Source organism: Theropithecus gelada, chromosome 9, assembly GCF_003255815.1.
Source record: "Theropithecus gelada isolate Dixy chromosome 9, Tgel_1.0, whole genome shotgun sequence".
NCBI lineage: Eukaryota > Metazoa > Chordata > Mammalia > Primates > Cercopithecidae > Theropithecus > Theropithecus gelada.
In genome coordinates, this window is record NC_037677.1 from 31332734 (window position 1) to 31358528 (window position 25795).

General features: G+C 40.4%; 1 protein-coding gene across 12 annotated transcripts in view; it reads right to left on the reverse strand.

Moving 5' to 3' along the window:
• CACNB2 (calcium voltage-gated channel auxiliary subunit beta 2) overlaps positions 1 to 25795 on the reverse strand; it is a 398575-nt gene that overhangs the window by 132568 nt on the left and 240212 nt on the right. For 10 of the 12 annotated variants that reach the window (XM_025396959.1, XM_025396961.1, XM_025396958.1 and 7 more), the window contains one exon: positions 3207 to 3326. In XM_025396959.1, the coding sequence (XP_025252744.1) occupies positions 3207 to 3326 (120 nt within the window). Of the gene's footprint in view, positions 1 to 3206; positions 3327 to 4148; positions 4679 to 25795 lie in introns of those variants that run through there. The other 2 variants (XM_025396968.1, XM_025396962.1) reach the window with 1 other exon arrangement.

Genomic DNA, 25795 nt, shown 5'->3' on the forward strand with positions numbered 1-25795 from the left:
CGGGGGTGGTTGGGGAAAAAGGAGAGTGACTGCTGACAGGCTTGGAATGTATGGGGCAATGAGAATGGTCTACAACTGATTATAGTGATGGTTGAACACCTCTGAACATACTAAAAACCATTGAATTATACACTTCAAATGGGTGAATTATATCTCAATCAAGTTGTTTTCAAAGAGAAGATCAACATGGGAATAAATTAGATTCATATATGACTTGTCTTTAAGGTAATATCAGAGAGCACAAACTGAAAAACCAGGATTTGCCAAGTATGCCATAACTGCACAATTTCAAAACACACATTGGGAACCAGAAAACACCACGTTAAAAAACAATGTCATGTCAGTTGGTATGTATTGGCCTCAAAATTAACATCTAATCTGTTCACTGCAGAGTTTAGTCATTAAGAAAAGCCTTAACAAAGTGGTAGCGGAGAGTATTAGGTTTATTGACAGCACAGAGTACTTCGTTATATAACCTTTTGCAGGTCACTTAAATTTTAAAAGACAGTATCTCTAGTCTCACTTCTTGCTAATCACATTCTTTCATAGAGGTATTATTAGGCAATTAGTGGATAATGTGTTTGTATTTATACAGGACCAGGTCTGCTAAGGTCATCGGCACAGACTTATTTATTACATGTGATCTGTAAGGTGAGTAAAAGCACTGACTTGTAAAGTCTTTCTGTTTGAGAGATGCTTTGATGGTTATAAAGTAAATGTAGAAAATGTCTGATTCTTCCAAAATGGCTGTGCAAAGTGTTTTTAACTATTTAAAGTTAAATAGCATGAATTGTTATGTTTTTAAACTTTAAGGCTTCATTTTGAAGGTTTCATGAAGGCACAATGATATTTTGGCAAAGAATGAGGCTATTTTTATAGATAAAAGTAAAAATTTATAGAGGGAGCTAGCACTCTACAATCCCTATTTTGCATTATTTCTTCAAGAATATTGGGATTAATAAACCAGACCTACCAAACCATGATTTTAATATAAAGGAAAATTCAATCCTCATCTTTGTATTTTTCCGACACATTTAAATTCTCACTTACCCTCGTGTATGTCATTTGAATACATCAAAGGTTTAAGATATTGACCTAATTTTAAAGAAAAAATATAAACTATTTAAAAAAAATTTTTGTGGGTACATAGATGTATATATTTATGAGGTAGATGAGATGGTTTGATACAGGCATGCAATATGAAATAAGCATACCATGGAGAATGTGGTATCCATCCCCTGAAGCATTTATCCTGTGAGCTACAAACAGTCCAATTACATTCTTTATTTAAAAATATACAATTAAGTTATTATTGACTTTAGTCACCCTATTGTGCTATCATATAGGTTTTATTCATTCGTTCTATTTTTTTTTTTTTTTTGGTACCCATTAACCATTCCCATCTCACCCATTAAATAAACTATCTGTCATTAAACACAGGAAATAGTTTTTCAATTATTTTGCCTCTGTTTTAAAGTCTCTTCATTTTCTTTTGTCTTCTACATCATTCCTAACTATCAACTTTTTAGGCAGTAGAACAAGTAACATGACCCTGGTTTGATTTAGGAGCAACATTTCGATCCATGCTTGGTTGAAATATATTTTAAAAGGTCTTTGCAGCAGTGTCATTTAACTCATGACGTAGCCACAGAGTCAGGAACAAAAATGCCCCAATTAGATAACAATTGAGAACCAAACCTACAGTCTATTGGGCTGTATCATGATGGGACATGAGCCCGAGAAACTGTTCAATTTTGGTATGTGAAACTTACATGAATAAATTAGCCACAAATAGAACAATCTTATTTTCAGAATACAAATTGTAGTTTTTTCTTACTTTTCTTTACACACAATGCAAAATATAGAATATAGAATTCAGACTCTCAGCTGCAACCTATATTAACTACAGTGCTGACTGTCATACATTATTTAATGTTCTTCATTATTTCATTTCAACTTCACAATGTTCTAAGTGGCTAACATTGGTAGAGCAGATTCGTTGTTGGCAACTGGGCCACATCCAGTTTTACCAGTTTCCACCATCACAAAACCCTCCCTGCATCTGCTATTTATGAACTGCCTTTCAGAGAAGATTGTCAGTCCTGGAGAAAATTTCCCTGCCAGTTGAGGTAAGAACATCATTCTGATATACAGAAGTACTGCTTTTTAGAAGTCAAGGTCTCCTGGCAGTTCCTCAGTAGACTAGGATGGCAGCCGCGCTAGAGGTCATGAATAATGTATTACATAAGGGCTGTCCATGCATTCAAACCAGAATCTCCGAACCACAATTCCCATAGCAACACACATAGATTCTACTCATCTCAGAGATGAAGCAGCCAGCAGAAATGCTATCCTGGTATTTCTAGCACGATCAACAAGGCACTTAGCCTTTTTCAAAACAAGTTTTTCAAAGGAAAATCAACAACCATGTTAAAATAGGTTCATTGGGAAGCGACTGAGTATCCCAAAAACCATGCTACCTTCAACTCGAACAATCTATGCCTTAGAAATCGCCACTATTCCAAGGACAGCATGGGAAAAAGAATTCAAATCATTGCAATGAGTTAAATGAGACAAGACCTGAGATAAATCCTGGAACTATCTATTTCATAGCTGCTTTGCAGTCTCCCCTCCATATATACACACTTTATCCTGCAGAAGAACATGTTCTAAGAGAAGAAACTTCTAAAAATCAATAAAATCCTCTGTTGCTCTTTGAAAAGCATAATGTAATCGATTTTGAAAGTAAGAGGATACTAACATAAAACACCTATGAAGTAAAATTCAGGGGAAAAACTGTTCAAGTCTAAGAAAATAAACAATAGCTTGAAGTCAGTCTGTTTTTTTTTTTTTTTTCTTAACAGATATAATTTACTGGGGAAATGAAGTAAAATGTGTTGATATTAGGTGCCGTTTTTCCTCTTTGCACATTCAGGGATCCTTTTGTATGTGTCCAAATAAGCCATCCACCCACAGAAACGAGTTGCTTGAATTATAAAACAACATAGACGACCAGTCTTATACAACACACTTCCCTTTTCTACTAAGGGAAGAAACTAGGCTCCATTTCTTGTACCTTTCTAAAACCCGACGATGAAATGCTCTAATAGATCAAACAAGCTTTAGGGGAAACTTCCACAGGTGGTCTATCAGGGGCACAGCACAACTTGCAAAGAAAGATCTTGGCAGGAAGGAAATGATTTTACCTTTGCTTTTTCCAACTGTGCCTGGGCCTGCCGCTCCGCTTCTCTGCGCACTGCTTCCCGGTCCTCCTCCAGAGATACATCGGAATCGGATGGACGGCTAGTGTAGGAGTCTGCCGAACCCTGGAGAGGAAAATGTACATTTTAAAGTAGATTCAATCTATGATGTTTGCATTGGAAAAGTCTCATCGACACAGCAGTTAGCTTCCCGGATTGTGCTATACGTTCCTGAAAAGAGGAGAAAATAATTCATTTTGCAGCAACCTATCTAGAAAACCATGCTCTGATTTGCAGACATTCAATAGAATAGTTGTGTCTACTGAGTTGCCATTCCTTCCTAAGCTTTATATTCCAAAAAACCACCCTTCCTGGAAGCCAGAACAAGTTGCTTTTATAATTAAACAGCTTGATGGTGCAGTGCAGAACTGAAGGACAACGATGGGTTTCAAGGATAGCTTCAAGAACAATCTACATGCTAAAGCAGGTATTTAAAACTAGAAAGACATTAAGCCTAACAAAAACATGAAAGAAAGTCTGAGTTATCAACTTGAACTCTCCCAAATGTCACTACCATGACATGATTCCCACTTTAATCTGAAGAATCCTTGTTTACCTTTTTATACACCTGCTGTTTTCTCTGATAAAACTGTAAGACACTAGCAGCTAACTTCACTCCATCTTCCAGCAACACATTTTAAAATACCTTTACCTAGATTTAATAAAAAGCCGTCTACAGAAAACACCTGCCTGGGATAGCTCATCTGGCAATTAATCATAACACAGGGAAAGGAGCTCAAAAAACGAGATGAATCTCCCTAGCTTCCCTCTCTTGCAATCTTGATCCGATTAACCAAATCAAACCACCCTCTCTACCTGCACTCACTGCAACAACAGAAAAGCAGAACAAAATAACCTCTCCCCCCAAATGAAAGCCCTTGCGCTTACACAGATATCAGAATTCTTCAGCCTTCCTCCCTTGGCTCTTTTCAGAAGCCTGATCCAGGTGGCCTTCATGAGCCAGACAGCGCCTTTATCGTCCGCAGCTGCAGCCCCGGGCACAGGTTCTCAGTGCGCGCTGAGCCCCGGAGAACCCCAGCTCCTTTCCTATCCATGCTCTGGGCAAGCCCCTCTTCTCGGTCCCTTTCTGCCTCCGGGGCTTTCACTCCCTGCCCCAGAGGACTCCCAACCAGGGAAATTCTTATTTTCCCATTCCAGGAGGGGCTGAAAACACACACTCGAGTGCTTTATATTGCTTTAAAAATAAAGAAGACTTCAAGTGCATTCAGAAGCCGGGCATCAACTCGTTCTAAACTTAATGCATCTCATAACCCTAAACATTCTCCTCCCTGCGCTCAAATTGTTAAAGGAAATTAGTTGTAAAAGAATCGCAGGAAAAAAAAAAAAAAAAACTAGTGCAAAAACGTATGCAGTGACATTTGCAAGTGCAAAGTTCAAGCCTTATCTTTGGAGATCTCGAGGGGAAGGGGGGAGGCGGAGGGAGGAGGACGCACTCCCACACTGGGCATGCTCCATATGTCGCCTTTTTTACGCAGATGCTCACATCACACTGTTAGTCTATGTCAAATTGCCATTTTACATCCGAAGTGTAAACAGCTGGAAAGGTCTCTTCGGTTCTATAGTAACCGGGCTTGTGGTATGTGTGTCTGTTTCTGTTTCAGATGAAACCTTCTCTCAAAAACAAAGCATGAGATCGTTTCCTTTAATAATCCCTTTCCATTACCTGCTCCAGAAACTGTGTCCTATGCTGAAAGCAGGTTCACAGGTAGTAAATATCATATGCAATATTGCATAGCAAAAATCAAATAATGCTCATCAGTCATAATATAACACAGTTCTTTATTGCTTGTGACTTTCCAAACAAGATGCGAGAGAGAGACGTGGCCATTTAATTAGGACATGAAAGTAATCACAGCTCTATAAGCAATGAGTTTAACGGAGCTCAAAATGACTTCGAACTGCTTCTCCAACTGAGAAACTACCATTTGAAATAAAGCCACTGGCATAAACAGCAATGTGAATTGTTATAACCATACTTACAAAGAAATTTCAAAGCTTGGTTAATTTATTAGTTGGAGTTAAAATTCACAGAATAATTGAGTCCCAACTCTGCTTGTAGATGAGGGGAGTGAGGCTGAAGAAGGAAAGACACTAAAGTTATTAATTTCCTGTACTAATGAAATTGCATTTTCAAAGTTTACTTGTAAAGAAATGCACACTGTTTTCTTGACATAAACAAAATGCTATCACTGTAGTCTAAACTGCATTTGTTTGAGGGTGGTGGGAGATTTTGTACAAATAAAAATGAAAAAAAAAAAGTGTTCTTAAGAATACTTAAGAACCACGGTGGCCGGGCGCGGTGGCTCAAGCCTGTAATCCCAGCACTTTGGGAGGCCGAGACGGGCGGATCATGAGGTCAGGAGATCGAGACCATCCTGGCTAATACGGTGAAACCCCGTCTCTACTAAAAAATACAAAAAAAAAACTAGCCGGGCAAAGTGGCGGGTGCCTGTAGTCCCAGCTACTCGGGAGGCTGAGGCAGGAGAATGGCGTGAACCCGAGAGGAGGAGCTTGCAGTGAGCTGAGATCCGGCCACTGCACTCCAGCCTGGGTGACAGAGCGAGACTCCGTCTCAAAAAAAAAAAAAAAAAAAAAAAGAACCACGGCTGGGTGCAATGGCTCACAACTGTAATCCTAGCACTTTGGGAGGCCGAAGTGGGAGGACTGCTTGAGCCCATGAGTTCGAGACCAGCCTGGGCAACATAGAGAGACCCCCCCCATCTCAAAAAATCTTCCTCCCTCCCCACTTGGCACTCTGCACTAATATAATCTTCAAGAGCCAAATGCTAGAAACACATAGAATAGGGGTTTCAGAATAAAAGTTAGTGATTAATTGTACCTCCATTGTGGTATCTTGATGTAAATTAACAGATCACCTATTGCTATGATGTGAACGTAAAATGTGTGGCGGGCAAATTTACAAAGGAGAAATGAGTGTGTCAACACAGACACACCTGGTAGGGGATTCCTGATCTTCCTAGAGGACTTCTTACAGTAATAGTAGCACAGTAGAAAATTACCAGGAAGCATAATTATACTCCATAAGGGGCCCCTGTTCCCACTGTCACCAGTCTTGCCATGTTAGAGCCAATCACCCCACTACAGGTTCAGGTCACACCTCAATGAAAAGATGAAGCTTCTATCAGTAGGAACCCAGCAATGACAGGAAGTACATAAAGATAGGGTCACATAACACCCACACATAATTTTGTGCGGTCTTATTCCCTTTTAAACATAATATGATATAAAAAAGTCCTTTGCTAATATTCAGATGGAGTTTTTACATTGCATAGTCACTTTGAAACCTGTTTCCAGGTTTAAATAGCAGTTAAAAACAAAAATCTCTTCAATGACTTTTGGCAATGCCTTGACTATTTTATAATACAGAATGTATTGATCTTTAGAGTAATTCGCAGAAGCATAGAAAGAGCCGGATTAGTTTCATTCCTTGTATCTCTGATAGTACATACTTTCACACACAAACAATTTTTTTTTTTTCAGACAAGGTCTCACTGTCACCCAGGCTTGATAGAGTGCAGTGGTGCAATCATGGCTCACTGCAGCCTTGACCTCCTTGGCAAAAGTGATCCTCCCACTTCAGCCTCCCAAGTGGCTGGGAATATAGGCATGTGCTCCCATTCCTAGCTAATTTTTAAATTATTTTTTGTAGAGATGGGTCTCACTATGTTGCCCAGGCTGACTGGTCTCAAACTCCTGGGCTCAAGCAATCCTCCCCCATCAGCCTCCCAACGTGTTGGGATTACAGGTGTGAGCCACCTCACCCAGCCTCAAAATATTTTTCATTATAGAAGTTATATGCACCCAGCATTGAAAGAGACACAAATAACCATCCCCTGAAAGTCTCCCATACAAAGACAGCCACAGTCAAATAGTAGCAAGTTTCAGTCTCTGGAGCTGTTGCATGTTTGAAAGTCACCCTCCTGACATATGCATTACAGTTAATCTCCTTTCTTCTGGGAGTGTGGATTTATGCAGTTAGAAGTGATATATCTAATTAAGCTTTTGCCTTTGGAACCATATGGACTTTCTGGGTCATCGTGCCTCAAGTCGTCTTCAGTCGGGAACAGCTGGCGGTCATTTCCATAACTCCAGAATAGGTTCATTACAAGATGTACCCTTGATCTCTACGGCTGTTAACAACGTGATTAGCTGGTCTTTTGCAGTGTTTGTCCTTGCCGGTGCATCACATTTCAGCTACCCAGTGTTCCTTTTCTACATCTTAATACCTGCATTTCTATTTGGACATTTCCAAAAGTGTAACTTGTACTACTACGTACTAATAGTTCCTCCCAGGATCATCACCTTTTATCCTCAGAGCTCTCACTTTGTGGGTTCATTTCTCATAGGAAAATTCCATATCGTTGGATTAATTTATGCTTTTATCTACTCTTCAGTTTCTTTTTTCACTTTTATGTCTAATGTTCACACAAGAAAGCGTCACCCTTTTTTTCTTTCTTTTCTTTTTTTGAGATAGTCTCACTCTGTTGCCCAGGCTGGAGTGCAGTGGCTCAATCTCGGCCCACTGTAACCTCTGCCTCCTGGGTTCATGTGATTCTTCTGCCTCAGCCTCCCGAGTAGCTGAAATTACAGGCGTGTGACACCACTCCCAGCTAATTTTTGTATTTTCAGTAGAGACACGGTTTTGCCATGTTGGCCAGTCTGGTCTTGAACTCCCAATCTCAGGTTATCTGCCCACCTCGGCCTCTCAAAGTGCTGGGATTACTGGCTTGAGCCACTACGCCTGGCCACCCTTTTTCTTTAATACTTTAAAAAATTTATATAGTTTGCTGTTTTGATGCTGTACTCTGCTGTTTCACAGTCATCTATATTTTCAGCATCAGTATTTTGGAGCGTTCTTGTATTTTTTTCTTTTAAAGCCAAAGGATAAGAGTTGTAAGCCCATTTCATAGCGGCATCTTGGATCCTAAATTGTGTCTGTGTCTTCTCCTGCTGTAGGAAATCTTTATATGAAGCCTTAAATCCACATTCTTGAACAAAATCAACTTTTTATGTATCCAAAAGCCAGTCTGATTCTAGACAAAGCTGTAACTCATCAAAATCCTCAAGATTTTAGACCCCCTCCTCATGCATAGGATGATGCTGACCCAATGGCAAATTCATTGCCTACTGGTCAGGCCCACATCTGTTAAAATAAAGCAAAATGGGGCCAGGGACGGTGGCTCATGCCTGTAATCCCAGCACTTTGGGAAGCCGAGGTGGGTGGATAACCTGAGGTCAGGAGTTCGAGACCAGCCTGACCAACATGGTGAAACCCTGTCTCTACTAAAAATACAAAAATTAGCCAGGCGTGGTGTCACATGCCTGTAATCCCAGCTACTCAGGAGGCTGAGGCAGGAGAATCGCTTGAACCCAGGAGGTAGAGGTTGCAGTGAACCGACTGTGCCACTGCACTCCAGCCTGGCGACAGAGCGAGACTGCATCTCAATCAATCAATCAAAATGGGATAGACTTCAGAGGGCCAGGACAAAGGGGAAAGGGTTCTATCTTGTATTGTCTGTGGGGGGAGGGAGATAATTCTTTCATTTTTCATGGTGTTGTCATCTCTTTTCACAGTTTAGAATCAGCTTCTGTTCTCTGGTGCAATTTAGATGTAAGAAATCTGAATTGCTATTCTCTGCTTTACTGGTTTCTTCATAAATAAAATAAACTATGGGCTGCATGCTGGCTCATGCCTGTAATCCCAGCACTTTGGGAGGCAGAGGCAGGCAGATCACTTGAGGTCAGGAGTTCAAGACCAGAGGGGCAATATGGTGAAACCCCATCTCTACTAAAAATACAAAAATTAGCCAGGCGTGGTGGCAGGTGCCTGCGGTCCCAGCTACTTGGGAGGCTGAGGCAGGAGAATGGCTTGAACCTGGGAGGCAGAGGCTGTAGTGAGCAGAGATTGTAACACTGTACTCTAGCTTGGGGGACAGAGGGAGACCCTGTCTCAAAATAGTAACAATACAATCATCAACTATGTGCTGAGGAGAGATCCTGACTCTAAACATTGAAAAATCCAAGATGAGATACAGTTGCATAAACATTGTATACCTTAGTTCGCAAATTGTCATGTAATTATTACTCAAATTCATATGATGATGAGAATTTCAAATGCGATTGACCTATCATTTAGCTGAGTGTCAAAATAGTAACAGAAGTGATAGCAATACATGGCTGCAGGGTCATCCCTGTGTGATACTTTTATGATCCTGTAAAAACCAAAATGTCAGTTTCAATTTTCTCAAGACACGATGAAAATTTATAAACATATAGCTACAGGATGTACTAATGAAGAGATTAAATTTTATTTAACAACTCCCCAAACCACATGCGATTATTGAGTACTGATTACTTGGAAACTCTGCTGTAACTGTAAGCTAAATACTGAAAACAGGACTGTGAAAAAGATTAAAGCTTTCTGTCATGAAACTTAGTATCTCAGTGAAGGAGACTGATTTTTTTAAAAAGGCAGCAGAAAAATAATGGCTATGAGAGACAAGAAAAAAAGCTGAGATAATAAAATGATGGTGGGAGGGATGGTATTTTAGTTAGAGTAATGAGATGACAATCTGAGATGACACTAAGCTGAAATCTAAACGATGAAAGAAAAAAGTCAGCCCTGCAACGCACTGAGAAGAGGGATGTCCAGGCAGAAAGAACAGCATATGCGAAAGCCTTGTGTACAAGAAATGCTTGCATGTCTGAGGAATTGAAAAGAGGTCAGTGTATCTAACATGCTAACATTAATTTTTAGGAAGATTTATTTAAACTTGCTCAGTCTCTCTCTCTCTCTTCTCTTTTTCTCTCACTCTACGTGCGATATATACTCAGGTACTCCTGGAATACACATGTGAGACTCCACTGACATGGATTACCTCCCAGAAAAACTCCTTCAGCGTGTTTGAGTTCCTTAATTTGGAGTTACATTTAAGTTATTGTTAGCGAACTCCACGTTACTGGAAACATGACGTCTCCTGAGAAGGTAAACAGAGGTCTTGTATTTTCTTCCGTCTCAGTCCAGCACAATTACTTATAGGCTAAAAGAGTGTGTTTTGAAGATTGTTCTATATTATGCTTATAATTAGGATAATCAATTAAGATCAGGCTATGCACATATTAATACATCTTATTAATGATAATAATTGCAAATATTTCATAAATGCTTACACTGTGTCAGGCACTGTGCTGATTCACCAGTATTACCTAATGTAATTTCAATTATCTTCATTTTTACTGATGAGAAAACTGAGAGACATAGAGAAGCTACCTGAGCAAGGCTGCGAAGCAGGGGACTCATTGCATAGCCAAATGCAAATCATATAAATAACTCCCTGGCTAATTCCTCCCTTTGTAAAATGAGTATAACAAATTGGATCCATAGAGTTAGGAGTAAACCTTTAGCAGTCAAAATTCAAGTGCCATGCATGCATCAGCTCATAAAAAGGAAAGCTAGGACAAATTCCTACATGCATCTGATGTTTTTGTTAATCAAAAGCATATATGTTTTCTGTTTGTTGGTCATAGATATAGCCATTTCTAACAATCATAAAGGCATCATGTGATGGTTTCCTAATGCTTAGTTATGTCTTTGCTAAGCTTTAGGCATGCTCGCTCGCTCGCTCTCTCACACACATCTTTATAAATTCTCAAAATTGGGCCAGGCATGGTGGCTCACGGCTGTAACCCCAGCACTTTGAGAGGCCGAGGCAGGCCGATCACCAGGTCAGGAGTTGGAGACCAGCCTGGCCAAGAGACCAGCCTGGCCAAAAGGGTGAAACCCTGTCTCTACTAAAAATACAAAAATTGGCCAGGTGTGGTGGTGCATGCTTGTAATCTCAGCTACTTGGGAGGCTGAGGCAAAAGAATTGCCTGAACCTGGAAGGCAGAGGTTGTAGTAAGCCAAAGATCTTGCCATTGCACTTTAGCCTGGCAACAGAGTGAGACTCCTACTTGGGAAAAAAAAAAAAAAAAAAATTCAAATTTGATCTTTCCAAAAAGGCACAATGAAAGTACACTGAGGGTTCACTTCACATTCATTAATAGAATGCTGTTTTGTGGACAGACTTGGCTGCTCCTCTGAAATTTTCCTCACTTCAGAATATCTCAGCATCATGAAGCATTCTTTTCATTACTTATCTACAAGGGAAAGTAGATCAGAATCGGAAAACAATAGAAGCCCAGATAGCAGCTATTTAAGTTTTCCTCTCTTTGCTGAAAATGAATAGAACTTTGGCAAGCTGGCCTTCAGTAGTCTGGTCGGCAGCTCGTCCTGCCTGAAACTGGCTAGGATTCAAGTGTCTTCTTTCAGTTCCAAAGGAACAGTTGCTGGTTTTCAGTACTGAAGCTGAAGTCATTATAAAGTGCTAATAGTAGGTAAAAAGTTCAGAGATGTGACTTTCATTTTTTTTTTTTAAATGAACATATCAAAACACTGTCACCACCAAATTATTCCTTAATGTGAGGGTATGATGGCTGTTTACAGTTTATAGAAGAGCCTCTGGTCAATATTTGCAAAATTTGACATTATCCAAAAGAACTATTTTGAAAAAGTTAAAATTAGAGGGGCAATTTTGATATTAAGTTTTGGATTTCAGTCACAGGCTAAATAATTTTTTTAAAAATTAGAACGTTATGTATGTATATGTGTGTGTTGGGAAAATTTTCTAGGCCTTTAATATGTACCTACTGATGATGATAGATGACACGAATTTTTTTTTTTTTTTTTTTTTTTTTTGAGATGGAGTCTCACTCTGTCGCCCAGGCCGGAGTACGTTGGGTGATCTCGGCTCACTGCAACCTCCGCTTCCCGGATTCAAGCGATTCTCCTGCCTCAGCCTCCTGAGTAGTTGGGATTACAGGTGCCCACCACCACGCTCGGCTAAGTTTTGTATTTTTAGTAGAGACAGGGTTTCACTACGTTGGTCAGGCTGGTCTTGAACTCCTGACCTCAGGTGATCTACCCGCCTCAGCCTCCCAAAGTGCTGGGATTATAGGCATGAGCCACCGCGTACAGCCAATGACAAGAATTTTTTCATGCTAATATAATTTTTTATATAAAAACTACCTTATCAGTTATGAAACTGAAAACAAGTAGGCAGGGAGCAGAAAAATAGTAGCTTGGGAGAGTTGAATTGTCTCAATATATAGCTGCAGAAAATTCAACTAAATGGGAGAAAAGGAGTGAATAAATTGTATGTAGGGAATTTGAGGTATAGAAATTCATGCTGGCTACAGGGACTCCAGAAACTGCACGGACGTCACTACACTTAGGCTTTTTCTATTGAATCATTCGAATCAGCACACCTGATTATTTCTCTCTTCCTAAGAAAACCTTTCCTTGACTCCATTTTCTCTGCCAGCTCTTGTCCATATTTCTCCTCTCCTTTGCAGAAAAAAAAAAAAAATGCATAGAAAAACTTGGCTCTACTCCAATTCTTCTCTTCCTGTTCTCTCTTAAATATACTTCCTCCTGTGCCTCCTACCACTCCACTAAAACTGCTCAAGGTTATCAATGATGTCTCAGGCTACATTGATGGCTGATTCTCAGTGTTCATCTTACTCTAGCAATCAGCAGCCTTTATCATCAGTGATCATCCCCCGTCCTCTCTTTGTTTTCTCAACTTGACTTCCAAGAAACCACTCCCTCTTGGTCTTTCTCTTTTCCCATTGGCTGTTCCTTCTAAGTCAAGAAACCACTCCCTCTTGGTCTCTTTTCCCATTGGTTGTTCCTTCTAAGTCAAGAAACCACTCCCTCTTGGTCTTTCTCTTTTCCCATTGGCTATTCCTTCCAAGTCTCCTTTGTTAGTAACTTCCTGTTCCACTGATTTCTACACCCTCTCCCTGCCACCTAGACCTCCCTTCTTTCTGCTGTAACCTTGTTGGGCCCCTTGATGTTCCTCAGAGGCACCAGACACTCTCCTCCCCTAGATTTCTACCCTTCTAACTCTATCACCTCCTCTAAATCTTTGCTCAAAAGTCTCTTTCTCAATGAGGTCTTCTGCAACCATCCTATTTCAAATTATAATCCCCACTGCCTTGTGGTATTTCCAGTCTCACTTACCCTGTTCTACTTTTTTAAAAATAGTGCTTTTACCTTCTTCTTCTTCTTTGACAGGGTCTTACTCTGTCACTCAGGCTGGATTGCAGTGGCACAATCTTGGCTCACTGCCACCTCTGCCTCCCGAGCTCAAGGGATCCACCCATTTCAGCCTTCTGAGTAGCTGGGACTATAGGTGCACACCACCATATCCAGCTAATTTTTCGTATTTTCTGTAGAGATGGAGTTTTGCCATGTTGCCCAGGCTGGTCTCGAACTCCTGGACTCAAGAGATCCATGTGCCTCGGCCTCCCAAAGTGCTAGGATTACAGGTGTGGCCCACCATGCCCAGTCTATTAGTGTTTTTACCTTCTAACATATAATTTACTTATAATATTGTTTAGTATATGTCTCCCTTGATTAGGATATAACACCCACGAGGGCAGATTTTTTTAAAATGTTTCACTTACTCGTATATCCCAAGTGCCTGGAATAGTGCCAGACATGGAATGCACGCTCAACAAACATTTGTTGAATGAATGAATAAGGACAGAGAGAAAACCTCTTCGCTCTTATATCCTATATTTTAAAGCTCTCCCAGTCTACAGGAGAGCTCTCCCACTCCCTTTTAGCATTCCTAAACATTCTTAAATATTCCTAAATGTGCTCATGTCTCTTCCTTAATTAAAAAACACAAACAGAAATGTGACTTTCCATGATGAACGGATGATAAATATTTATAATGAATAAAGAATAAAACAAAGGCTTCAGCTTGAAGCCATCCCCAATGTTTTATCACAAACCTCCACAAATGCCAACTTCATTAACTTTGTGCAAATGTCAACTATAGGCCAGTTGATTAAATAACCATGTTCCATAACAAGCAAGCCACTCCAAAAACAGTCATTATACTTGAAATTTCTTTAGCATCCTTTTTCCAATTAATCTCAGAAAGACTTTATATTTTGAAAATATGATTACAACTTATTTTCTGTGAAGCTTCTTTTCCCATTAATTCTACTTCTTCATTCCAGGAACTTAAAGTTCCAATCCTAAAAGTACCAGTGACTCATAGCCAAAGGCAAGGCATGTAAATAATTCCCTGGCTAATTCTCCCATTTGTAAAATGAGTATACTAAATTGAAGCTACTAGAAAGAATGCTCTTGCAAATTTTCTTACAGATGGTTGCGAATATATTGTAAATATAACATATTGTGTGAGTGATTGTTGATTTACTTCTTATGCACTACCCCTGACATTCCTATAGAGATGGAGTTCAAATTTACAGCACAAAATGTGACTACACATATAACTTATAATAATTCAGAATGTTTAAAAAAATCAAGCCAGTACAGGGAGAAGATACGTCTTCAAGCAATGTTGGGTAACATCATTTAAAGGAATGCAACTGAATAACTGGGCAAATACATATAAAACTCTGGAATATCTTAATAGGCTCTCTACTACCAAAGAAAGACCATGTTGGCCGGGCGCCGTGTCTCACACCTGTAATCCCAGCACTTTGGGAAGCTGAAGCGGGCAGACCACGAGGTCAGGAGTTCGAGACCAGCCTGGCCAATATGGTGAAACCCTGTCTCTACTAAAAATACAAAAATTAGCTGGGCATGGTGGTGGGTGCCTCTAGTCCCAGCTACTCAGGAGGCTGAGGCAGAAGAATCACTTGAACTCAGGAGGTGGAGGTTGCAGTGAGCCAAGATCGTGCCACCGCACTCCAGCCTGGGTGAAGGAGCGAGACTCTGTCTCAAAAAAAGAAAGGCCACGTCAAAAGATGGTACGTTCAAGTGCCAGGCCTTTTCTTGAGCAGCAAAACAATCAAACAAATGAATCTGGGCTCTTTCCTTCCAAGGTGAGTTCTCGCAGGTGGCAATGAACAATTAATCTACAGGCGCGAATGAACAGCTAACTTATGTGTTCTCCAGGGAACTACACACCTGTGAAAAGGGATATGGCTTCAGTCCTTAAATATTTCACGTTTAACATTTTCTTTGCATATATAAAAGGCACACTAATTGATAAGTAAGTAAAACAGTAAGAGATGAATTGATAAATAAAGGCTATGAATAGAAAATTCACCAAAAAATCAATTAGCCATAAGCATCTGGAAAAGGTGTTCAACCTCATTAAATTAAACACAATACCATTTTCCCTCATTAAACCAATGCTCTTTGCAAAGTCCCAATTCACAATGTCAGGGGGATGCACTTCAACTGATACTTTCACACCTTGTTGATAGTTTTTGGCTTTCATGCAACCCTTTGGGAAGACAATTTGCTTTCTGTGTGTATCTAGACATGCACTTAGATGTACCTAGGCTAATAATTTCACTTCTGGGAACTAGTTTAAGAAAATTTTTAAATTACGGTTCACATATTTAGTAGACTATTAGATAACCTTAAAAATAGTTACAAAGACTAAAGGTGATTACAGGCAAATGTTTATGATGACTATATTTGATAAAACCAGAAAACAACAACAAAAACAAAATGGAATCATTTCTATATATACATACATTCAGGTATGTAAAACAAATAACAGAGGCAAGGCACAGTGACTCATGCCTGTAATCCCAGCACTTTGGGCGGCCCAGGTGGAGGATCGCATGAGCCCAGGTGTTCAAGACCTGCCTGTGCAACATAGGGAGACCCTATCTCTACAAAAAAATTTTAAAAATGAGCCAGGCACGGTGGCACACATCTGTAGTCCTAGCTACTTGGGAAGCTGAGGCAGGAGGACTGCCTGAGCTCAGGAGTTCGAGGCTACAGTGAACTCATCATGCCACTGCAATCCAGCCTGGGTGACAGAGTGAGACTCCCATCTCAAAAAAACAAAAAACAGTAACAGAAGAGATAAGGTTGGATTCCATTTTCTCAAAAAAATGTTGGGAGCTCAGTTAAATTCTTTTTCTGTAATGTTCCTACGTTTGTGAATAAAAGGCCTTTCCTATTGCAACTGAAATTTCTCACAAAGCACTCTGAAAATATTTTTGATGTTGCAAAAGAGATGATTTATACATACATATTTTCTGTAATTGATTGATTTGACCTTCATAGTTGTTTGCATATGGGGAAGGGAGGCAAGGACCAGGTCTCCTGAAAGCCTCTTTAAGCACATTAAAAACAATAGAACAAAGTAAAGGGTGCTATGGGAATTATGACAGGTAAGAAAAGAATTAAAAGAAAAGTACTTAGACATAGAATTTTATGATGATGAAGTAAATTTTTCTGTGTATAATGTATAGAAGTGATTATTTAACTGTCCACCTGAAATACTGGATTTTTCTCCTATGATTGCTTAAATAATTTGTTGGTACTAGGTTAGGTACTTAAGCAGGCCAAAATGACTCAGTAATTTGGTAGTAAAATATTAATATACTGTTCTAAAAGTCTAACCTTCCAGAAAGATATGACTTTGGTTCAGACAGACTTAATATTAAAAAAAACAGGCTACACCATCAGGGATTTGTCTGGAAAAATGCCAGTGGTGTGGAGTACTCAGAAATAAAGCACTGGAAAGTACCCTAGGGACCTAATATAGTTAATACATCCCTTAAGCAGCAAACCCGCCTTCAGGAGGTGATTTCAGAACTAGAGACAATCTGGTTCATTCACCTCTGTGTTTTAAAATGGCTGCAAATTTTAAGATTATTTAGCTGCAAATGTGCCACTGATATATAATATTAATGTTAGAAAATCTAAACTATGTTCAGAACATTTAATAAAATACTGGACATATACCATTGGTCAAAAGTAGTTTATATCCTATTTTTTGTCTTGCAAATGAAAAAGCATCTTTTGTTGCATGAAACTATCTGCTCTATTTTGCATTTGAAGGTGTAATGGACTTTAATGATAGCAAAACTTCCACCGAGCAGGGCAAAAATGGCCTGACAGTTCGCTAAGACGACAGTTTGGGCAAGGATGAGAAATGGCTTGGGCCAGGTGCAGTGGCTCACGCCTATAATTCCAGCACATTGGGAGGCCAAGGCAGGAGGATTGCTTGAGCTCAGCAGTTTGAGACCAACGTGGACAACATAACGAGATCCCGTCTGTACAAAAAATTTAAAAATTAGCTGGGCATGGTAGCACACACCTGTAGTCCCAGCTACTTGGGAGGCTGACGTGGGAGGATCACTTGAGTCTGGCAGGTGAAGGCTGCACTGAGCCTTGATTGTGCCACTGCACCCCAGCCTGAGTGACAGAATGAGAGCCTGTCTCTAAAAAAAAAGAGAGAGAGAAAGAAATGGCTTGGTGACTAGGCTGACAGCTGCCTGTTGACTTGCACGAGGGTGACCACAGTCTCACAGCCTGGTACTGTATGCATATGTTATGTGCTAGATCCTTCTACTATTCACACACCAGACTCAGATACTCTAAACCACAAATGTAACTACTGGCTTTTCTGCTTCATTTAAATGACAATCATTGGATATGATGCACAACTCAGTATTATTATTATCTCCTTTTCCCAGCACATATATACAGTAGAATGTAATACTCATAGGAGGGCAGGGAGCTTGTTTTGTTTACCTCTGTTCCCCAACCCCAGAGCACTCCCAGTGGACATGAGGGAAGAAGAAGTGACTGGGGTTCCCAGTCAAGTGAGGGAGACACATCACAGAGGCCGTAACACAAAACATTATTTTATGACAGTTTTGATAACTACTATAAAGGAAAGGTATGGGGCACTATGAGGGAAGATGGCAGGGAGGTGGAGATGGGACTCAGAAGAAGCTTCTAAAAGGAAATAGATATTTAGGCTGTGTTTTGCAGCTGGCAGGAAACAGTCATAGAAACAGGTAAGGAAACAACATTCCAAGGAAGAAGGACCAATGGGAAGAGGTGGAGGATCTTCGAGTTTCTAAGGAGCAAGAACTTACTGACCAAGATGACGGCTCTGAGATGAATCTGAGACGACTCAGCCAGATCTGCCTTCTGAAACTCAGTACTTCCAGTTTGTATCAGAAGTATTAGACACTGTTATACACTGGAACATTTAATTATGAAGGGAATTAAATGACGATAATACTGTTGCTGCCTTAATTTCTTCTGGATGAATACCTGGGATCAACTTTCATGATCCTTCATCATCATCACATTTACATCCAACCATTCTGTCAACAAATATCTACCATGTGCTGGGCACTGAGGATCTAAGAATATAGATGACATATTCTCTGTTCTACAGTAGCTTCCAGTACCTAGCTCTCTTACCAACTGATACTTGAAACACTCCAAAACATAAAAGCTATCCATTTTACATCAGATTAAAAATCATAAATAAAAGAGCAACAGTAAAGTTGTTCATATACTGTTGATATATATGGAATATGTCATCATATGCTGTTGACAAAAGTTTGATGCCTTCATATATTAATACGTCTTATAATCAATAAGAAAACACCAACAACCCACTAGAAAAATAGGCCAAAAAAGCAGGGGAGGGAGAGATAGTCACAGAAAAGGAAATGGTTTTAAGCTAATAGAAAATGCCTAAGTTTAGTCCTGATGTTAAAATGGCGCAAAATCAAAGACAACACTAGCTTTAATTTTTATTGGCAAGATTACAAGCAAAGTGAACGCACAGTTAGTGTGGTCCTCTCACACACTGCCCCTTATGGATAAAATTTGGTAGAATTTATCAAAACTGAAAACTTACCTTTGATCCATAATTCTAATTCTGATTCTGGGACTTTTATACATATACACAAATATGTACATAAGGATGTATATATAAGAATGCTTATTTGTTATGGCATTATTTGTGTTAACAGATTACATTGAATAACATAAGTGCTTATCAGTAGGGGACTGATAAAATTATGTTGCATCCATATGATGGCATATCATTCAGACATTTAAAAAAATAAGTTATCTTTAGCTATACATGCGAATGTGAAATAATCTCCAAGATATATTTTACAGGTGAAAAAGAAAAAAGCATCAGAAAAAGAAAAAAACATCCGAGAGTTTTTTGCCATCATTTGTAGAAATATACTGTTGTGCTGTCATTTGAATAAATACTTTTTTTTTTTTGAGATGGAGTTTGCTCTTGTCACCCAGGCTGGAGTGCAATGGCACGATCTCGGCTCACTGCAAGCTCTGCTTCCTGAGTTCAAGCGATTCTCCTGCCTCAGCCTCCCTAGTAGCTGGGATTAGAGGTGTCTGCCACCACACCCAGCTAATTTTTTGATAACTGCATTTTAAAGGATGCATACATTTATGAGTATGTAGGCTAGCTCTAGAACATTTAAGTAGCTGCACATTTTTAAAAACTGCTGAGCAGGGCGGGGGGTATTACAAATCTCTATGGTATATTCAAAAGCAATTTAATTAGAGCCTCTGGAAGTGGGATAAGGCAATTGTTCATTTTTTTTTTTTTTTTCTTATACAGAGTCTCCCTCTGTTGCCCAGGCTGGAGAGCAGTGGCATAATCTCGGCTCACTGCAACCTCTGCCTCCCGGGTTCAAATGATTCTCCTGCCTCAGCCTCCCAAGTACCTGGGATTACATGTGCCCGTCACCAGGCCCAGCTAATTTTTTTTATTTTTAGTAGAGATGAGGTTTCACCAGGTTGGCCAGGCTGGTCTCGAACTCCTGACCTCAGATGATCCACCCACCTTGGCCTCCCAAAATGCTGGCATTATAGGCGTGAGCCACCGCACCCAGCCGGCAACTGTTCTTTTCAAAGCTCTGCATGTGATTCTACTGTTCAGCCAAGGTTGAGAACCACAATGCCAGAATGACACCAAGAACCTGGTCACCGTGGTTGCTTTAGGGGAAGAAAACTGAGGAACCTGCAGCCAGAGATGGGAGACACTTAACTTTGCACTGGGTGACCTCTTGTAATGCTTGATTTTTCTTTCTTTTTTTTTTTTTTTAACCATACTCATATTACTTTGTTTTTGGTTTTGTCGGTTTTTTTGTTTTTTGTTTGTTGCTGTTGTTTTGAGACAGGTCTCACTCTGTCACCCAGGCTGGAGTACAGTGGCACAATCTTAGCTCGCTGCAACCTCCACCTTCCAGGCTCAAGTGATCCTCCCACCTCAGCCTTCCAAGTAGCTGGGAGTGCAAGTGTGCACCACCATGCCCAACTAATTTTTTTTTTTTTTTTTTTTGTAGAGACAGGGTTTCACCATGTTGCCCAGGCTAGTCTTGAACTCCCGAGCTCAAGCGATCTGCCTCCCTTGGCTTCCCAAACTGCTGCCATTACAGGCATGAGCCACTGTGCCTGGCCAACCATATTCGTATTACTTTAAAAAGAGACATTTAAAAGGAAAATTTCTAGGTCATTTTCTATGAGAGACTTGTGATACCCTTCTCCACTCTTGATTTCTGTGGTAATTTTTCATGTAATATACACAGCCATTACTTGGAAATTGTTTCATTAGGGAAAAAGAGGTACACTGTATTTTTATCATGAAAAATATTCAAGTTGCTCTTAAAACATGGCCGTAGATCCTGACGATATGGCCTAGACACCGGACGCCGGTCCCATTGATCTTCAGGAGTCTCGGTACTCACTCTACCTGTGACTACAGGTTCCTTGGGAACACGGTGCCTTTTTGGCCCTGACAACCTTGCTTCTGGACTCACTTTTTACTTTCTCCTAACAATGTGAAAGATCATAGATTTTACATAAATAACTGTGGCATTTTAAACAGCACTCTATGGCTGGGCATGGTGGCTCACGCCTGTAATTCCAGCACTTTGGGAGACCAAGATGGGTGGATCACCTGAGGTCAGGAGTTCGAGACCAGCTTGACCAACATGGGGAAACCCCGTCTCTACTAAAAATACAAAAATTAGCCGGGCATGGTGGCGCACGCCTGTAATCCCAGCCACTTGGGAGGTTGAGGTGGGAGAATTGCTTGAACCCAGGAGGTGGAGGTTGTAGTGAGTCGAGATTGCACCACTGCATTCCAGCCTGGGCAATAGAGCAAGACTGTGTTTCAAAAACAACAACAACAACAAAAATGGCACTCTATCAGCTACTCTGTATTCCTCTTCTCTGCTTAATATCTTCCCAACCTTCTGGTGCACCATATATGTACTTATGTATTTATTTATGGTTTAATTCTTGCTGCTAATATGAAAGCTTCATGAAGGCAGGGATTTGTGTTGCTTCTGTCACTGTTGAATCCCCAAGACCTAGCACAGGCCTGGCACATGAAGATGATGTTGCTCTGTTATTCAACTCTATGAAAATGTCAAGGCTCACTCTTTCCACTCCACTACCACAACCCTAGTCAAGTCACTCATCTCTACTGTGAAGATTCTTACAGTGCCTTTGTAATTAGTCTCTCTGCTTATACCCGCTTCCTCTAGCCCCTCTATATTCCAGTGGCCAGGTTCATCGTCAAACATACAGCACATCATTTCATTCCTCTGTCTAAAAGACTTCAATTTCTTTCTATTCCACTTAAAATAAAATCCAAGCTCCTTACCTGTATAATGTGGCCTTTGTCTATGCCTTTAAACATGTCTTGTACCAGAATAAATATTTGTAGCTAACGGAATAAAGTATGTGTCTGTCATATCAAACCTTGGATGATACCAGCTGTTAAGCAGGTAAAAAGACAACTTTCGTGTCTTCGGTGAGTGTTCTATGGATTTTGTAGCATATAATATAACACGCATATTTCCTACCAATAGGGAATGCCATCATGAGTGAAACAGCACCCGTGCCATCCTGTGGGCTAGGAAAACACAGAAAAGACACCAAGCTTGTGGCAATTCCTTAAAGATCTAGAACCAGAAATACCATTTAACCCAGCAATTCCATTACTGGATATATACCCAAAGGAATGTAAATCATTCTATTACAAAGACACATGCACACATATGTTTGTTGCAACACTATTCACAATAGGAAATCCATGGAATCAACCCAAATGTCCACCAATGATGGACTGGATAAAGAAAAGGTGGTACATACACACCACGGAATGCTATGCAGCCATAAAAAGGAATGACATCATGTCCTTTGCAGGGACATGGATGGAGCTGGAAGCCATCATCCTCAGCAAACTGACATAGGAACAGAAAACCAAACGCTGCATATTCTCACTCATAAGTGGGAGCCAAACAATAAGAACACACGGATACAGGAAGGGGAACAACACACACTGGGGCCTGTTGGTGGGTGGGGAAGGGAGAGGGAGAGGATTAGGAAAAATAGCTAATGTATACTGGGCTTAATAACTAGGTGATGGGTTGATAGGTGCAGCAAACCACCATGGTACAATTACTTACATAACAAACCTGCACAACCTGCACATGTACCCAGGAACTTGAAATGAAAGTAAAAATGTTTTTAAAAAGAGGCACTGAGCAAACTCACCAAAGGATACTCAATACAGAGAAAGATACAACTGTCAAAGCAGAGAAAAATGCAGTTCTGGAATGATATACATTCATAGAGATTATCAGAAGAGACAGCCCTCCTGAAAAATCTGGAAAATTTCAGACAATGCTGGAGGACACAAGATCCAGACTGAGCAAGTATATTTTATTATTATTGTTGCTGTAATTTTGCTATGTTTAAGATTAATTTTTAGCATTCTTTGGTGACTTGAAAAACATACACGAACATCAGTGGTCCACCATGTACCATTTATAACATATTTAATTTTGCTTAAGATGATGATATTATAAAAACACATAAAAGTCTCATTCTAATGTAAGTTCAATCCTTTTCAAGTTATGCTTTTGTGCTTTTCACCAAGAACCAAGTAAAAGAACATGTCCATACGATATCCCAAGCAATGCCAGAGATAAGTGTACCCTACCTGCTATGGCCAGCAGGATTTCGGAGCCCCGGATGAGCCACATCATAAATGTGCGCTGTTAGAGAATGCATTTCTTAGGACCTGTTTCTGTGGGTATAGCATGATGTAATACTCGAACACAACACTCATTAATACAATCCTATCCCTTCACATTCCAAACTCTACAGTCAATCAGTCAATTAAGTTACATTAAAATGAACCGTTTTTTTTTTGAGATGGAGTCTCACTCTTGTTGCCCAGGCTGGAGTGCAGTGGCCTGATCTCGGCTCACTGCAACCTCCACCTCCCAGGTTCAAGTGATTCTCCTGCCTCAGCCTCCTGAGTAGCTGGGACTACAGGTGCAAGCCACCACGCCTGGCTAATTTTTGTATTTTTAGTAGAGATGGGGTTTTACCATATTGGCCAGGCTGGTCTTGAACTCCTGACCTCATGATCCACCTGCCTTAGCCTGCAAAGTGCTGGGATTATAGGCATGAGCCAAAATGAACCATCTATTAGGCAGGAGAGGTGGGGCTTGCGACCTGCCATTAATGACAATAGAACCAAGGAATGGCAGCCAGCAGTAGAATTTCCCCAGCTGGCACTGTGTCTGGAGATTTGGTCTCTGCAGTTAGTATTCACAGCTCTGTCCATCTCACTTCTGTCTCTAAGAACACCTGCTGCTGTCATTCTTCAGAAGGGCTCCTGGGGGTGCTTTCAAAGCAAGGCAGCCTACCACAGACGAAGGGCATTACAGATTTCCTCACATAGGAGAAATGTGCTAATTGATATAAGATCAAGATTGTATGAGGATTGCATGGAGAAAAGTCTACACGTTTTCTTAAAAAGTAGGATCCCCCAGTTGGGATATTATTAATTTCCTTTCCTATTCATCTTTACTTTAATGTGCTGAAAAATTAAGGATATTATGATGCCTCTTTCTCTAAACCTAACCTCAAAAATACATGTTTTGGCAGGGCATGGGGGCTCATGCCTGTAATCCCAGCACTTTGGCAGGCCAAGGTGGGTGGATCACCTGAGGTCAGGAGTTTGAGACCAGTCTTGCCAATATGGTGAAACCCTGTCTCTATTAAAAATACAAAAATTAGCTGGGCATGGTGTCACGTGCCTGTAGTCTCAGCTACTGGGAAGGCTGAGGCAGGAGAATCGCTTGAACTCAGGAGGCAGAGGTTACAGTGAAGCGAGATTGCACCACTGCACTCCAGCCTGGGCGACAGAGTGAGACTCTATCTCAAAAAAAAAAAAAGGGAAGAAAAATACATGTTTCAAGTTAGCAATTTCTCATTTATTTTAGAAAGTAAAGCAGAATTTATTCTTGAAATAGTTCCTGACCCCCATGCAAATAATACACTTTGGTTCTCCTAGTTAGACTGTGATATTCAAGGGTTTTCAACCAATAAGACCTTTTATTTTATTTTTGCTAAGACAAAAACAAAATGAAAATGCCATTTGGTGGTTCAAACAACATTTAAAAAATATGTTAAGAAGGAATGAGGAACACTGTTCATTCTTGAGATATAACCTTTCACCTGATGGACTTAAAACTAAAAATTTTCACTGAGAAAACTTTTTAAAAATGTAAAGTTTCTGACGAACCTTGAAGACATTATGCAAACTGAGATAAGTCAGTCACAAAGGGGCACCTACTGTATAATTCCACATATATGAAATCCCCAGAGTAGTCAAACTCATAGAAACAGAAGGTAGAATAGTGGGTCAGGCACGGTGGCTCATATCTGTAATCTCAGCACTTTGGGAGACCAAGACAATAGAATTGCTTGAGCCCAGGAGTTTGCGACCAGCCTGGGTAACATGGTGAAATTCTGTGTCTACAGAAAATACAAAAATTAGCCAGGAAAGGTGGTGCGCGCCTATAGCCCCAACCACTTGGGAGGCTGAAGTGGGAGGATCACTTGAGCCTGGGAGGTTGAGGCTGTAGTGCGCTATGATCACCTCACCGCACTCTAAGCTTGGGTGACAGAGTGAAACCCTGTCCCCTTGTCCAAAAATGTAAAATGGTGGGTGCTAAAGCTGGGGAGTGGTGAGAATGGAGAGTTAGTGTTTAATGGCCATGGAGTTTCAGCTAGGAAAGATGAAAATGTTCTGGAAATGGGTAGTGGTAATGGTTATACAACAATCTGATGGACTTAATGCTGCAGAACTGTACACTTAAAAGTGGTTAAAATGGGGCCAGGTACAGTGGCTCATGCCTGTAATCCCAGCACTTTGGGAGACCAAGGCAGGCGGATCACCTGAGGTCAGGAGTTCGAGACCAGCCTGGTCAACATGGTGAAACACTGTCTCTACCAAAAAATACAAAAATTAGCTGGGCATGGTTGTACACGCCTGTTGTCCCAGCTACCAGGGAGGCTGAGGTACGAGAATCGCTTGAACCCTGGAGGCAAAGGTTGTGGTGAGCCAAGATCACACCACTGTACTCCAGCCTGGATGACAATGAGACCTCCGTCTCAAAACAAAACAAAAAAAGAATAAAAATAAATAAAAGTGTTTAAAATGGCAAATTTTGTTATGTATGTCTTACCACAATAATTTTTTTTTTTTTTTTTTTTTTTTTGAGACGGAGTCTTGCTCTGTCGCCCAGGCTGGAGTGCAGTGGCACAATCTCGGCTCACTGCAAGCTCCGCT